Raw genomic sequence first — 13401 nt, forward strand, 5'->3', positions numbered from 1 at the left:
ACGCGGATCCTGCAGCTCGATACGCATGTGATGGTCGATTTCGTTGATGGGGATTTGCTGGCGGCAGTTAGGACAGAGGGTTGTTGGGGTGGCAGTAGTGTTCAGACGTTTGGCTTGGGCGCGGGGTACGTAGTCGGCGCGGATGCGCATGGGTTGTTGGGTGGAGCCTGGAGGCGGCGTGGGTATGGCGCGCGCAGCAGCCTGGGCTGATTGTGCCTGTTCGCGTTCTTGTTGGCGTTCGCGGATGCGATCTTCTTCTTCAGAGACATAGGGGGCGGTCATCGGGGTTGTAGGGGTTGAGATAGGCGTAGGAGATTTGGGGGGGAAGGGGGACGGCTGTTGGTGGTCTGCTGTGACAGGAACTGGGATAGGGTGCTGTGGGGCTGGGGATGAGACGTCTTGCGAACGTGGGTAGGCGTCGTAGTATGTTGCCTCTTCATATGTGGGCATTGCTTCCTCGATTCGTCTGTCGTGCGGTTGTAAAGACATCATTGCCTTTTGTTCTAGGGAGGCGGTCTGTAGATCGTTCAACGTTGTTGGGAGTGGGAGTTCGGCCTGGTCGTCCGCCTCTGTGAAAAGAACAGTTTCCACTACCACAAAATCATGCCAGTCGATTTGGGCATATGCAATCCGTTCTTGCTCCTCCTGCTCCTCCTTCTTTTGCTTTTGTTGCTGCTGAAATTTAACCCACTCAGCGCGCTGTTTTGCCCGATCGAGGATATGATACTTGTCCTTCACATTCCTTTCTAGTTCCGCTATTCGGCTCGACATTGAATTAGAACCATCCGACTCATCGACTTGAAGAAGGGATGTGTATTGGTCAACAAGCCGGGTGAAGAACTGGTAGAGGCTATGCTGTGGCCGAAGAAAGTCAAACTGGAAGTTTCTCGTTTCGCGCTGGGACAAGGCGGTCATAAACGATTTCCCTCGCTTGGCGACAAATAGGGCAGTCAGTTTGACTACTTCAAGATCCAGAGCATTGATATTCGGCATACGCGCAGAGTAATGAAATTCCGGGGGCTGAGCCGGGCCCGTTGGCTTTTCGGGTTCTGGTGCAGCCACTGGTTCCCCAGCTCGGCCAGCAGAAATTGCAGTCCCCCTACCCGCCTTGATTTCGCTAAGTCGCCATGAGTAAAATGCAGCATAGGCATCACTCGGATTCAAAAAGGAGAATTTCGGATTAGATTTCTCTTTGTCGCGGACTCGATCTGATAAGAGAAGAGAGCCAAAAATCAGTATCTTATAGTGGAGTAACAAGCGGAATTGGAAGACTCTACCTTCAAAAACAGGACCATTACGCGCTACAAACCCGGCGGTCTTCTCGATAATGGCTAGAAATTTTATCAGTTCCACGATCACAACCATAAGAGGTTTTAACTTAGACACACTAAGCGGGAGCTACTGACTTCTAATATCTTTCGGAGGCAGAACAATGTCCTCGGGAGGCTTGCTGACTTCTTCAGGTAAGCCTGGGGGGGTCGCAACTGATCCGTTTGTCACGGACGGGGCCATGATGGGCAGTACAGCTGTTGCTGGCAGAGAGTATCTGCCAACTCCGACCTTGTTGCGGCGAAGGAGTTACCAGAGCGATGGAGGCTCTGCCCACGTGATTTTTAACAGCGGCCTAGTCCCAAATAGGCAATTGGCCCATGAACAATTGAAGGGTCAGAGCCGCAGATAACCAAAGGAATTCCGAAGCGAGGATATTGTATGTATTGTAGGATTCTATTCCCAATAGAGGCACAATTGATTTTGCCCCCATGTACTGTATTTCTTTTGGTGTAGATGCAGAACCATGTTCTTGCATGTGCCTCGAAATGCTCCAATTGGTCGCTTCAATGTTCAGCCCTTGTTTAGCGGCAAACGTCTTCAAACAACTGAGGAGTGGTAGGCGACTCCTGAATTCCCACCCATCCTGTTAAGCAGCGTCTGGAAAATCGAGACATTCCACTTCACTTTTCTTTCTGTGGGATGTAGACACTCCCCCCCTTTTCCCTACTTTCGTTAATTACCAGTTTATTTCCGCGACGGAGACGCCTCTGTTCCCGCGCCGGGGTCCCTTCTCTTCCTCGCTCGATGAACTCAACGTTGCTGTGTCAAATATCACTCTTTTTTTCATCGTTTTACTACGAGTTTCTTGAAACAAGGGTGGCTGGCATATAATCTATTTAATCCCTCTTCTCTTCTTTTTTTCTCTTTTCCTCCAAATATGGCCTCCAAGTCTGCAAAAGGTGGGCTGGAGGTGAAGCCCCAGAACCGTAACCGTCGTTCACCATCCCGATCCCCTGGTCATAGGAATCGGAAAAAAGCTGCGGCGTCGAAAAAGCTTGACTACAGCTCTGAAGGGATTTCGGATTATGATGTACTTCAGTTGCCAGTTTCAGATTGTAAAACCGTGTTGTTGTTGACGGCTGTATCCGTTGTGGTCCGGCTGTTCAGGATCTACCAGCCAACAAGTGTGGTATTCGATGAAGTGCAGTACGTCGCCACCCTTGCCCCGACTCTGTCAATTGACATAGATACTAAGATTTGGCTTAATATGTCATCAGCTTCGGTGGATTTGCGACCAAATATATCAATGGAAAGTTTTTCATGGACGTACATCCCCCGCTCGCGAAAATGCTCATCGCCCTTGTCGGATACCTGGCTGGATTTCGCGGTGACTTCGACTTCAAAGAAATCGGGAAGGATTATTTGGAGCCCGGGGTTCCATACGTAGCTATGCGTATGCTGCCCGCAATAATGGGTATTATGGCTGTCCCAACCATGTTTCTTACGTTGAAGGCATATGGGTGCCGAACATCCACGGCTTCTATGGGCGCGCTTCTTGTTACGTTTGGTAAGGCCCAAAAACTTGACTTTTCTACGCCGCGAACCCCACAATATTGACTGACGCCTCTGTGCTTCAAAAAGAGAACGGTCTTGTTACCCAGTCACGCTTTATACTCCTCGATTCACCTTTAATCATATTTACGGCCCTAACTGCCCTCGCCTTTACAAATTTTACAAACCAACATGAGCAAGGTCCATCGCGAGCATTTGGGGCCTCCTGGTGGTTTTGGCTTACACTTACAGGCATCTTCCTGGGTGCTACTGTCAGTGTAAAATGGGTGGGGCTTTTTACGATCGCGTGGGTTGGAAGCCTGACACTCGTTCAACTCTGGGTACTCCTCGGTGATACTCGAACAGTGACGATCGTAAGTTACGAAACTATAGTTTTGAAAATCGATTTTGATTCCTGTTACTGACTGCCTCTATAAACTAGCGTGTGTGGTTTAAACACTTCTTTGCTCGAGCATTCTGCCTCATTGTCATTCCCGTCGGGTTCTACATGGCCATGTTTGCGATTCACTTTTTGTGCTTGTCCAACCCAGGGGATGGAGATGGCTTCATGTCTTCTGAATTCCAAGCGACCCTCAGTTCCAAAAAAATGCAGGATGTACCAGCTGATGTAGCGTTCGGTTCGAGGGTTACCATCCGCCATCACAATACTCAGGGAGGATATTTGCATTCGCATAACTCTATGTATCCCGAGGGCAGCAAGCAGCAGCAGATTACTCTATATCCCCATAAGGATGAAAACAACATCTGGATCATGGAAAACCAAACTCAGCCATTGGGTGAATATGGAGAAATCGAGGGACCATCTGCCTGGGATAACCTGACTGCTAACCACGTCATAGACGGGTCAGTGATCAAGCTCTATCACACAAGCACTCAACGAAGACTTCATTCACATGATGTACGCCCACCCGTAACGGAAGAGGAATGGCAGAATGAGGTATCTGCTTATGGCTATGAAGGGTTTGCCGGTGATGCGAACGACTTATTCCGCGTTGAAATTGTCCGATCAATGTCCGATGGTGACGAAGCGCAGAAGCGCATCCGCACAATTAAGACGAAATTCAAACTCGTCCATGTGATGACAGGATGCGTTCTATTTTCGCACAAGGTGAAGCTTCCAGCATGGGGCTTTGAGCAGCAGGAAGTTACATGCGCCAAAGGTGGCTCCTTACCCAATAGCATTTGGTATGTTGAGCAAAATGACCATCCAATGCTCGGACCAGATGCCGAGAAGGTCAATTACAAGCTTCCTGGGTTCCTGGGCAAATTCTGGGAACTTCAGAAAGTTATGTGGACAACGAACGCAGGCCTGCTCGATTCACATGCTTGGGATTCCAGACCTCCTTCGTGGCCGACTCTTTTACGCGGTATTAATTTTTGGAGTAGAGAGCACCGCCAGATCTACCTGATGGGGAATCCCCTTATTTGGTGGTCTTCAACTACTGCAATTGTTGCCTATGTCATTTTTAAGGCCATTGCCACGCTACGGTGGCAACGCAGCTGCCCATGATTATAAAAACGTCACCTTCAAACGATTCGATTATGAGATTGGCCAAACTGTTCTAGGATGGGCTTTCCACTACTTCCCTTTCTATCTTATGGCCCGCCAACTCTTCCTTCATCACTATTTCCCGTCTTTATACTTTGCCATCCTTGCATTCTGTCAGGTCATCGACTATGGCGTCAACAGAATCAGTCTCTCTGGCATGGTGAGCAGCAAACGTGTAATTGGCAAGATATTCATGGTGCTCTTCGTTGTTTTGTCTATTGTGACTTTCACCATGCTCTCGCCCTTGGCGTATGGTAACCCTTGGACTAAAGCTGCATGCCGCAGAGTCAAGCTTCTTGATTCTTGGGATTTTGATTGTAATCTCTTCCATAATGATGTGAGTTTGTTATAGTGTGGCAAAGGGGTGACGTACTCTCTTATTCTTTGTTGGTGGCTGCTAACTGCACTGTCGGTATTTAGCTAGCTGATTATCAGAAAGCGAGCTTTGTCGGTGGAACTACAAAATCTGTACAGGCAATGCCAACTCCCGAGTCGCAACAGCAGCAGCAAAGGGTTGTTGACCAGGCGGAAGGAGAAGACAATGCTGCATTGGTGACCCCTGTACAAAACCTAGCATCTACCCATCTCGACTCAGTGGTATATCGTGATCAGCATGGAAATGTTTTGAATGAAGAGGAAGTTGCAATGCTGGAGAAAAATGGCATCGTTTCATTTGAAACCAGATATGAAACCAAGACACGAATAATCGATGCTCAGGGTCGCGAGATTAATGGGGAACAACTAGCCCCTTCCCACCCCGATGCGGAGGGACAGAATCCCGAAACAGAAGGCCAAGGCGGCACGGTAGGTGAGGTTCCCATTAACAAACCTGCATCCGTCCCTGGTGATGAGAAATCCGTAGAACGGGAGGACGATGGTAAGCCCAGACCCGCGAGTGAAGGCAATGAGGCTACGAAGAAGGATGAAGGAAATTGACGAGTGTATTTTTGTGTCCCGTCACCACCCTCAGCTTACCCCCCACCCCTCTCTCCACCCCCGTTCTCCTCCTATGTATTTCTTTTCTTTTTCCTCTTTTCCGTCTAATATCTGTCGTTTAAATACGATATTATATGATGTGTCATTTAAAATACGTGTAGCAGGTTTTTGTTTTGGAGATATGCTGATCAAGAAATGTTTCAGTACCATTCTCTTGCATTGATTTTCTATTTCCATTTTTTCTTCTTTTATATCGAATTTGAGGATTGAGTTTTCCCAACATTTAATTGAATCAATAAATAAGTAAAAGAGGAGGCGACCGAGCACGCGTATGACATAGAAATACAGGATGATGTGGAGTGAGCTTGACGGGATACAACTTGGGACGATGAGGAGATTTATTTGGAAAAATGTTAGAACAATTATTTATGAAGGGCACTGTTCCTCTCAGATTGTATTTTGTTATACAAAAAAATATGGCCAACAGATGACCCCAGCCTCTTCTTTTTCTCAATTATGCAATACAAATTCGCTTGCTTTACAGCAAATCACTCATTCATTGCGGTACCTCTCCTTATCTCAATAGTCGTCTTTGCCATACTTATTGAATCGGTCGTGTAGATCCTGCAATATATCGAAATAGTTAGCAATAGGTCCAAACATTAGTCAGATATTTCGATGTATACATAGACAGCACCTTTGGCAATGTCACGTTTGGAATGATAACCTCATTCAGAGCGCTGGGGGCTTTCTTGAGCGGCTTCGATGTGTCGCCATGGGGGTGGTATTGGTATTTGTAGTTGGCCTTGGACTCATCCTCCTGCTCCCAGGGCATAGCAGCTTCACCAATTCGAATGTTGCTCTCCGAAGTGATGGTTGTGGGAGAGCTGCCAAGGTACCAGCCAACAATACCGAAAGCACCGGCCATGATACCCAAGAGGATCTATACCGTCAACAGCAAACGAGACAATAATCAGTCAGAGACTTCTATACACTGATAGGGAGTGGCAGCATACGTAGAGCTCAGGGTCTCTCTTTGGGGCGTTGTTAAGACCGGCTTCCTCGATCTTGGATGAGATGCGACGGACTGGCTTTATGTTGGCCGGTGCTCTGAAAGGCTGTCTTAGAGCAGCGCGGCGGGCAAAAGTGGTGGAAATCGACAACATTTTATAGCGTACCCCGATTACTGAGCTAATTGGGTCAACAGAATGGTTGTTGTATAGTAATGGACGAGGGTGAGGGCCTAAGTGTGATTCGATATTATTTCCCTTTAGAAGCAACGAAGGTCGGTTTACTCGGCTTAGCTAATGCCGATTGTCACATGATGTGAGGCCTGGCGAGATAGTCACGTGCAACGCTTCTTTTCCAGTTGAGGCGCAGCCAAGGGAAGGAAAGTTCAGGGCGACGATGAGATAGCTAGAGAACAACAACTTCACTTCTGCTGTATTGGGCTTTTTTTTGCTGAAAAATTAAACACACTCTTTTCCCACCATAGTGAGCCTCCTCTAGAGGATATTGTTGTTGCGCTCGAGACCTCATCTACACGCCCTTCCTTTGTTCCCAAATCCGTCGAGGGTTGAGCCCCTGACTAAAAATATCAATACGAGTCCTCGTTCGACTACCTCTCCTCCATACACCCAGTTCTTTCGGCACTATGTCGAGTGCTTATTCTCCAATCCATCTTCCTAAATAACAAAAATGGCTAATCGACAAAGCTCTGCTGCGTCGGATGATCTGCATAACCCACAGCCTGGAGCTATGCCTGATCATGCCGTCAACCCACCTCGGCCTGTTTCCTATATTTCCACCCACATGACGGATATAGCCTCAGAAGATGGCGATACTTCACGACCTCCCACTGCGATTTCTTCCCAGCCGGCATGGTCGCAGCCTCCGGCCTCCCGACGTGGTCCTCCCCCAACCAGAAATTCAATGACCGCGACCAATCAAGGGACGAGTCGGCCCCCAAGCTCCTCGAGCCGAATGAGTAGGACACACATTCCTTCGCTGACTGCCCATGGGTTTTTCCGTCCAATGAGCTCGCAGAGGCTGCAAGCACAACGCAGTGGACGACCAATAAACACTCCCAAGCACCATGGCCCTCCCACCTCAACTGAAGATGGCATGAGCGATGTTGGTAGCCAGAAACGAAGGAGCCTGCTCTCGAACCATACAATACTCTATGGCGGGCCTTCTTCTCACGATAACGAACTTCCGCCGCCATCACGAGGTACCGAATTCTCGGACCATGTTATTACAGATCGTGGAACGTCAAATGCAAGCCCTACAGGAAATACAACCGTGCGAAGCCTTGGTGAGAGTGTAAGGTTACTCCACGATAGGCCACAAATGGCAACACCGTCAAACCTCAACTTGGGGAAGAATTATAATAAGCCCAGCAGCCCACAGGATAATGCACAGAAATCACCCATGTCTTTTGGTTCTGGTTTCCTAATGCCTGGCAAAAATGACGGCCCTGATCGGCGTGACTCGAGGAACCATGAAAGACTCTCCTCAGCTGCGTCCACTCCAGGTTCCGTATTGCAAAAGGGATTCAAGGCCGAGAACAAGCCAAATTTAGGGAAGAACTATGAATACTTTGCGGGAAACACAGTGTTTTGCGGTGGAGGCAGGTTTCAGAATTCCCGCGATAAACCAGTCAATATCGCGACGGGAATCATGGTAGTATTGCCCGCTGCACTATTCTTCGGATATTCGTAAGTATAAGTTGCGGAATTATCTTCAGGGGATAATTTACTAACTTTTAGGATAGAGCTCCATGGCTATGGCGCAATGCTTCTCCTTCGATACCTATTATTTTCGCGTACCTCTTCCTTCTCTGCTTTTCTTCCTTCATTCATGCCTCTGTTGTTGATCCAGGAGTAAGATCTAACTATTCTCCGTCCCTGAGATGTTTAACATGTCTATTACGAATCTAACATCCAGTTCCCAGATTTTTCCAAGAAATTTGCACCCAATGCCCCCAGCCGACCCAAACGAAGATCCATTAACTCCTGGACCGCCTTCCAATGATTGGGTGATGACAAAGCTTGCGACATCAGACGTAGCGGCCATGGATGTTCCAGTGAAGTACTGCAGAACATGTAATATCTGGCGGCCTCCGCGCTGTTATCATTGCCGTGTCTGCGACAACTGCATTGAAACCCTAGATCACCACTGTGTTTGGCTCAACAATTGTGTTGGGCGCCGCAACTATCGCTACTTTTTCACCTTTGTCTGCTCTGGAACGATTTTGTCTCTCTTTCTTATGGGTGCAAGCTTGGGACATTGTCTTGGTTACCGTAACCAAGAGGGAATCTCGTTCAGTGAAGCCATTTCCAAATGCCGGGTTCCTTTTGCCATGTTTTTATACGGCCTCCTCGCAGCACCATACCCCGCGTCGCTCTGGGCATATCACTTCTTTTTAATGGGCAGAGGCGAAACGACCCGAGAATACCTTAATTCCCATAAGTTTCCCAAGGAAGATCGACACAGACCATTTACCCAGGGCAATATTCTCAGGAATTGGATCGCCGTGCTTTTGCGACCTCGGCCCCCAACTTATGCCCAATTCAAGAGACGGTACGAAGAAGGGGATCAGCGTTTTGAGGCCGAGAAGCGCAAGTACAGAGCGCGTGACCCGGAAGCACAGACTGGCGAAGGAATGGAAATGCAGGGAGTTCCCAATGGACCTGCCTCTAATAAATAAACCCACCAATGGTTGATCCATTAGTACTGAAAACCCCCACGCTCTTTTCTCATTTATATTATATCTTCATTTCTTTCAAAAATCACCACATCACAGAATTCGGTGATACGAACGCGACATCACTGACGTGAGCTAATACTTTTTTTTTATTATCATCAGCATCATCATCATTATTATAATTCACTTTGTGATTCCCCGTCTCTATACCTACAGCTTCTATTCTCTCCCTGACCTCTTTTATTTCCTTTCTTATGCCAACCGGCCTTAATTTTCGACCCTACCACCTCCAATTTTTTAAGTGATTTTCCCTAATGTTCGATATGAGCGAGATGTTCGATGGCGTTGCTAGAATTAAATTAATTAGGCTTCATACCCCTGTTCGTTGATGGATGCCTGTTCCTTTTCACACTTACAACTTCATTGGCCCCTCACGGGGTAAACTTTTTGATACCAATCCGGCGATGTTGAATTGGAATTAATTTTTTTTGTGTGTCTCAACAGCTTCTTTTTAGTATTTTTTTCTACATTCGGCGCTTGATATCAAGCCTAACCTCGATTGAGAGATGTATCGGTCACACTACATTCATAGATTCCTTATGTTTTGGAGTTTTTGTATCGCAAGAATACACCCATATCACGCACCATTGTGAGCACAGCGTCATTTTCTGAGAAATGCCTGTTTGTCCTGAGAAGGAATCGGAAGAGCAAAAAGCATGCGAGCCGGTAGAGATAGTACTAGCTACACAAAGTAAGAGAGGACGACATATATAACAGTGTAGGATATCGTAATAAGGGGCTGGATTGGCCTGGTCAGCGCCCTCTCTGCATGGATAACCCCTGACCAACGAGGTAACAAACTCATAGTCACGGCCATACCAACTACACGCAATCCTGCCTCCTAACACCAAGTTCTTTGGTATTTATCGCCCTTCTACCGTCTCTAATCAAACATGCCCATCTGACAACTCATGAAACGCGCTTCAACCCGCTGATACCCACGCGTAGCGAAAGTCTACCTGGTGTTTAGCGCCACGGCCCGCTCCGCAGACGCCAAACTACCATCTCTCAGCTATCAACACGTATACCTTTTCAATTGTTCCCCTTCCATGAGAATCGAGCAAGAAATTATTTTCCTATCCTACGCGGTTCCTCCCGGCCCATTCTCCCAGGAGGAGGAAGGTACGATTTCGTAAAAAAATCAACCGATGGCTCGTCTCTCGCGGGCTTCCGGGGTATCCCCGTCCCCACCCGTTTCCGTTCCAGATTCCGATGCGGCACTGACAACATCAACTTCCACCGAACAACATCTACTAACGCCCGCTACGAGTCTGTCGGAATCTTCCAGTATGAGTGGTACTCCTGTGATGGGTGTGGAGAAAAATGACACAGAGGGGACTGTGACTGCGGAGAGGCGTTCTCGACGCGTCACGCGTTCATCGCTGGTGATGGCGGTGGGGGCCGGTGTGGTGCGCGAAGAGAGAAGACATATTATGAACAGCGATGATGAGGGAGCTACGCATCATCCGTTGCATTCGAATCCGCTGCTGCATGACGGGGGATGATGGTGGTGTTGAACTTGAGAAGGAAGAGCAGAACCAAAAGATCACGAAGAAGGAGAAGGAGAAGCAATTGGGCAAAAACGAGTTGGGGAAAAGAGCTGCGAGCAGCAAAGGGAAAGGAAGTAGTGAAAATGGGTCTCGGAGACGGTCTTCGCGTTTGGTCCTGTTGGAGAAAACTAATGAGATGGTGGGGAAAGCTTCGCCGGTACCTGGGAAGAGGTCGCGGGGGGCTATGTTGAAGGGTAAAGATAGACTGAAGGTCATAAATAGACGGGCCAGTCTACGCCCGAGGGATGTCGTATGCGAGAAGGCTGCTCCCTCAACTAGGCCTCCATCTACAGCTGATGGCCCGGTTTTGAAGAAACGACGCGTGTCTGAGGGTGATGCTGTGGTCCCCAAAAAGTCATCCGATACCAGTGCCATTGACGATACGCGGCCGCCCAAGCGGACAACGCAAAAGAAGTGGCTTTCGCATGGTCTATATGCGGGGCAGGATCGTTACTTTGATCCCAGGCTTACAGAGGAGAAGAACCGGCTTAAATTTGGAAAACAGAATGCAGAGGACAGGAAGAAGGCTTTCCCATTGCCGATGTTTGCGGGAGAGAGGCTGATTGAGGATGGCAGAGATTTCAAGTTGCCTTTTGATATATTCTCACCACTACCCCCTGGCCAGCCGAAACCGGATGAGTGGCGGAAGACTAATAAAAGTGTGTCACATCTTCATTATTTTCCCCCATCCTCTGTATTGGTACTAATCGTGGGTAACTAGATGTATTCGTCGGCGATGCGGCTTGCATATGGAAAGCGATCAAACTCAGAGAGCGTTCTACATGCATGTGTACTCCTGAGTTAGGTTGTGATGAGAACTGCCAGAATCGGTACATGTTCTACGAATGTGATGACAACAACTGTAAACTGGGCGCTGAACTGTGTGGCAATCGAAGTTTCGAAGGGCTGCGCCAGCGCATCAAGATGGGTGGCAGGTATAACATTGGCGTTGAGGTAATCAAAACAGCGGACCGTGGATATGGGGTACGCAGCAATCGGACTTTTGCGCCTAACCAGATAATTGTGGAGTACACCGGTGAGATTATCACTCAGGAGGAGTGTGAGAGGCGCATGAGGACTGTGTATAAGGATAATGAGGTTTGTCTCTATACCTGTTTGCAATCAAGGGAAGTATATCTATTGTGTATTGACTTGTGAATTCGTTTAGTGTTATTATCTTATGTATTTTGATCAGAACATGATCATCGATGCCACCCGGGGTTCCATTGCCCGGTTCGTTAATCATTCCTGCGAGCCGAACTGTAGGATGGAAAAGTGGACAGTTGCCGGAAAACCGCGCATGGCCCTATTCGCTGGTGAAAATGGGATCATGACTGGAGAAGAGCTCACCTACGATTACAACTTCGAGTAAGTATTTGCTCCTTACCTTTGCCAGGTTTGATTGGTCACTAACTGCCATACCCTTTTTCCAGTCCCTATTCTCAAAAAAACGTACAGCAATGCCGCTGTGGAGTGCCGACATGTCGTGGCGTGTTGGGCCCCAAGTCTAAAGACTCTAATAGGCCGCGCAGCGAGAAGCAGACAAATTCAAATCTGTCTCAAGAGCCAAGGAAAATTTCGGCAGTGGGCAAGAAGCGGAAACGGGAGAAAGTCCTCGACGAATCCTCCACGTCGCACCTCAACAAAAGAAAAAAGATTCTCAAGCCAGCATCGAAAGCACTCAAGCCTAGCATCAAGAAAGCTGTAGCCAGCACCCGACCAGCCACTAATTCAAACAAAAGGGCGAAAGCGAAACCAAATCCCAAGACCAAAACCTCTACTATTACTACTATCAAAGCCAATTCAGTTCCAACTAAGAAATCTACAGTCAGACCCCGCGCCACAATATCGAGAACAATCCCTGCAAAACAGAAGACTCAGAGATCTGCGGCGAAGACCCCATCCCAGACGCAGCCGCAAGGCAACACGAAGCTCAACCGACCTTCCAAAAAGCTGAACTCCATTTCTGCTGCACGCGCCGCAAGTAGGACCCCAGCTGCTATGAGACGGTTCCTGGAAGCAGGGAAAATGAATCATAAAAAAGAAGACGACGCGAAGGAAACCACATCCTTGTCTTCTCGGAGTTTAACTTCGAAGACAAAAGCTGGAGTGCCCGTGACGCAGAGGAGATATACGATGAACAACCCTGGAAAACAGTCTAAGATTAGTAAAACTGTGAAGAGAATGGTTGGGACCATGAGACGGGGTAGAAAATCTGCTTGATTTGAACGGAATTCACGTTTGTTTTCTTAACGATTTCAAAATGTTTATTTCTCTTGGTTTTGGCCTTATTCGCGGTTTTTTGGTAGATATACATGTACATTGAATATTTATTGTCTGATCTTGTGTATAGAACATTGGTTTCCTGTTTTAACATTTTGTTCTCTTCGGTCTCTCGAACTAATGGGTCTTTCTCCATACGTTTGTGTTAGGTATGCTAGATTTTGAATATTTAAAGGTTTTGAATGCTAGCTTGGGATGATGCGGAGAGTGAATCTGGGTAGTTGAAGTGCCGGAAATAATGTGAAATTGGCGATGGGATATTTCAATTTTTTGGCTGAAATTTGGCTGAAATTGCATAGTCAATTTGAACTTTTTGGGGTGGTGCTGCGGAGGGATGATGATGATATGAATATATACATCCATGGATGCTTCATGTGGGAGCAGGCCAATAAAACACAAAAAATCACTTCGGCAATAGCGTTTACGGACTCTCTCCGAGCAGGTCCCGTTTTGAGGAAGGTCCCCTCTCCGGC

General features: G+C 47.7%; 5 protein-coding genes across 5 annotated transcripts in view; 3 read left to right on the forward strand and 2 right to left on the reverse strand.

The window, feature by feature from the left end:
* The window catches only part of HCAG_01196 (conserved hypothetical protein), a gene marked incomplete at both ends in the record, with an annotated part of 2307 nt that extends 795 nt beyond the window's left edge, over positions 1-1512 (reverse strand). The window contains 3 exons of the mRNA XM_001544099.1: positions 3-1208; positions 1278-1331; positions 1407-1512. Of these exons, the coding sequence (XP_001544149.1) occupies positions 3-1208; positions 1278-1331; positions 1407-1512 (1366 nt within the window). The remainder of the gene's footprint in view (positions 1-2; positions 1209-1277; positions 1332-1406) is intronic.
* A 697-nt stretch (positions 1513-2209) lies between these two features.
* HCAG_01197 (hypothetical protein) lies at positions 2210-5552 on the forward strand (the record flags this gene model as incomplete). The annotated part of the gene is made up of 7 exons (XM_001544100.1): positions 2210-2478; positions 2550-2839; positions 2914-3197; positions 3266-4029; positions 4316-4730; positions 4814-5270; positions 5494-5552. 7 exons carry the CDS (start codon positions 2210-2212, stop codon positions 5550-5552), a joined length of 2538 nt encoding a protein of 845 aa, XP_001544150.1.
* Positions 5553-5908: 356 nt separating this feature from the next.
* HCAG_01198 (conserved hypothetical protein) lies at positions 5909-6495 on the reverse strand (the record flags this gene model as incomplete). Its single annotated transcript, XM_001544101.1, has 3 exons — positions 5909-5953; positions 6027-6272; positions 6346-6495. The coding sequence occupies 3 exons, from the start codon at positions 6493-6495 to the stop codon at positions 5909-5911; spliced, it is 441 nt and encodes a 146-aa protein (XP_001544151.1).
* Positions 6496-7209: 714 nt separating this feature from the next.
* Positions 7210-9038, forward strand: HCAG_01199 (conserved hypothetical protein; the record flags this gene model as incomplete). The annotated part of the gene is made up of 3 exons (XM_001544102.1): positions 7210-7316; positions 7369-8046; positions 8294-9038. The coding sequence occupies 3 exons, from the start codon at positions 7210-7212 to the stop codon at positions 9036-9038; spliced, it is 1530 nt and encodes a 509-aa protein (XP_001544152.1).
* Positions 9039-10586: 1548 nt separating this feature from the next.
* HCAG_01200 (predicted protein) lies at positions 10587-12868 on the forward strand (the record flags this gene model as incomplete). The annotated part of the gene is made up of 5 exons (XM_001544103.1): positions 10587-11304; positions 11367-11743; positions 11814-11878; positions 11912-12013; positions 12079-12868. 5 exons carry the CDS (start codon positions 10587-10589, stop codon positions 12866-12868), a joined length of 2052 nt encoding a protein of 683 aa, XP_001544153.1.
* Between the last annotated feature and the right edge of the window lie 533 nt (positions 12869-13401).

This window comes from Histoplasma capsulatum, genomic scaffold (assembly GCF_000149585.1).
Source record: "Histoplasma capsulatum NAm1 scaffold_1 genomic scaffold, whole genome shotgun sequence".
In the NCBI taxonomy this organism is placed as follows: Eukaryota; Fungi; Ascomycota; class Eurotiomycetes; order Onygenales; family Ajellomycetaceae; genus Histoplasma; species Histoplasma mississippiense.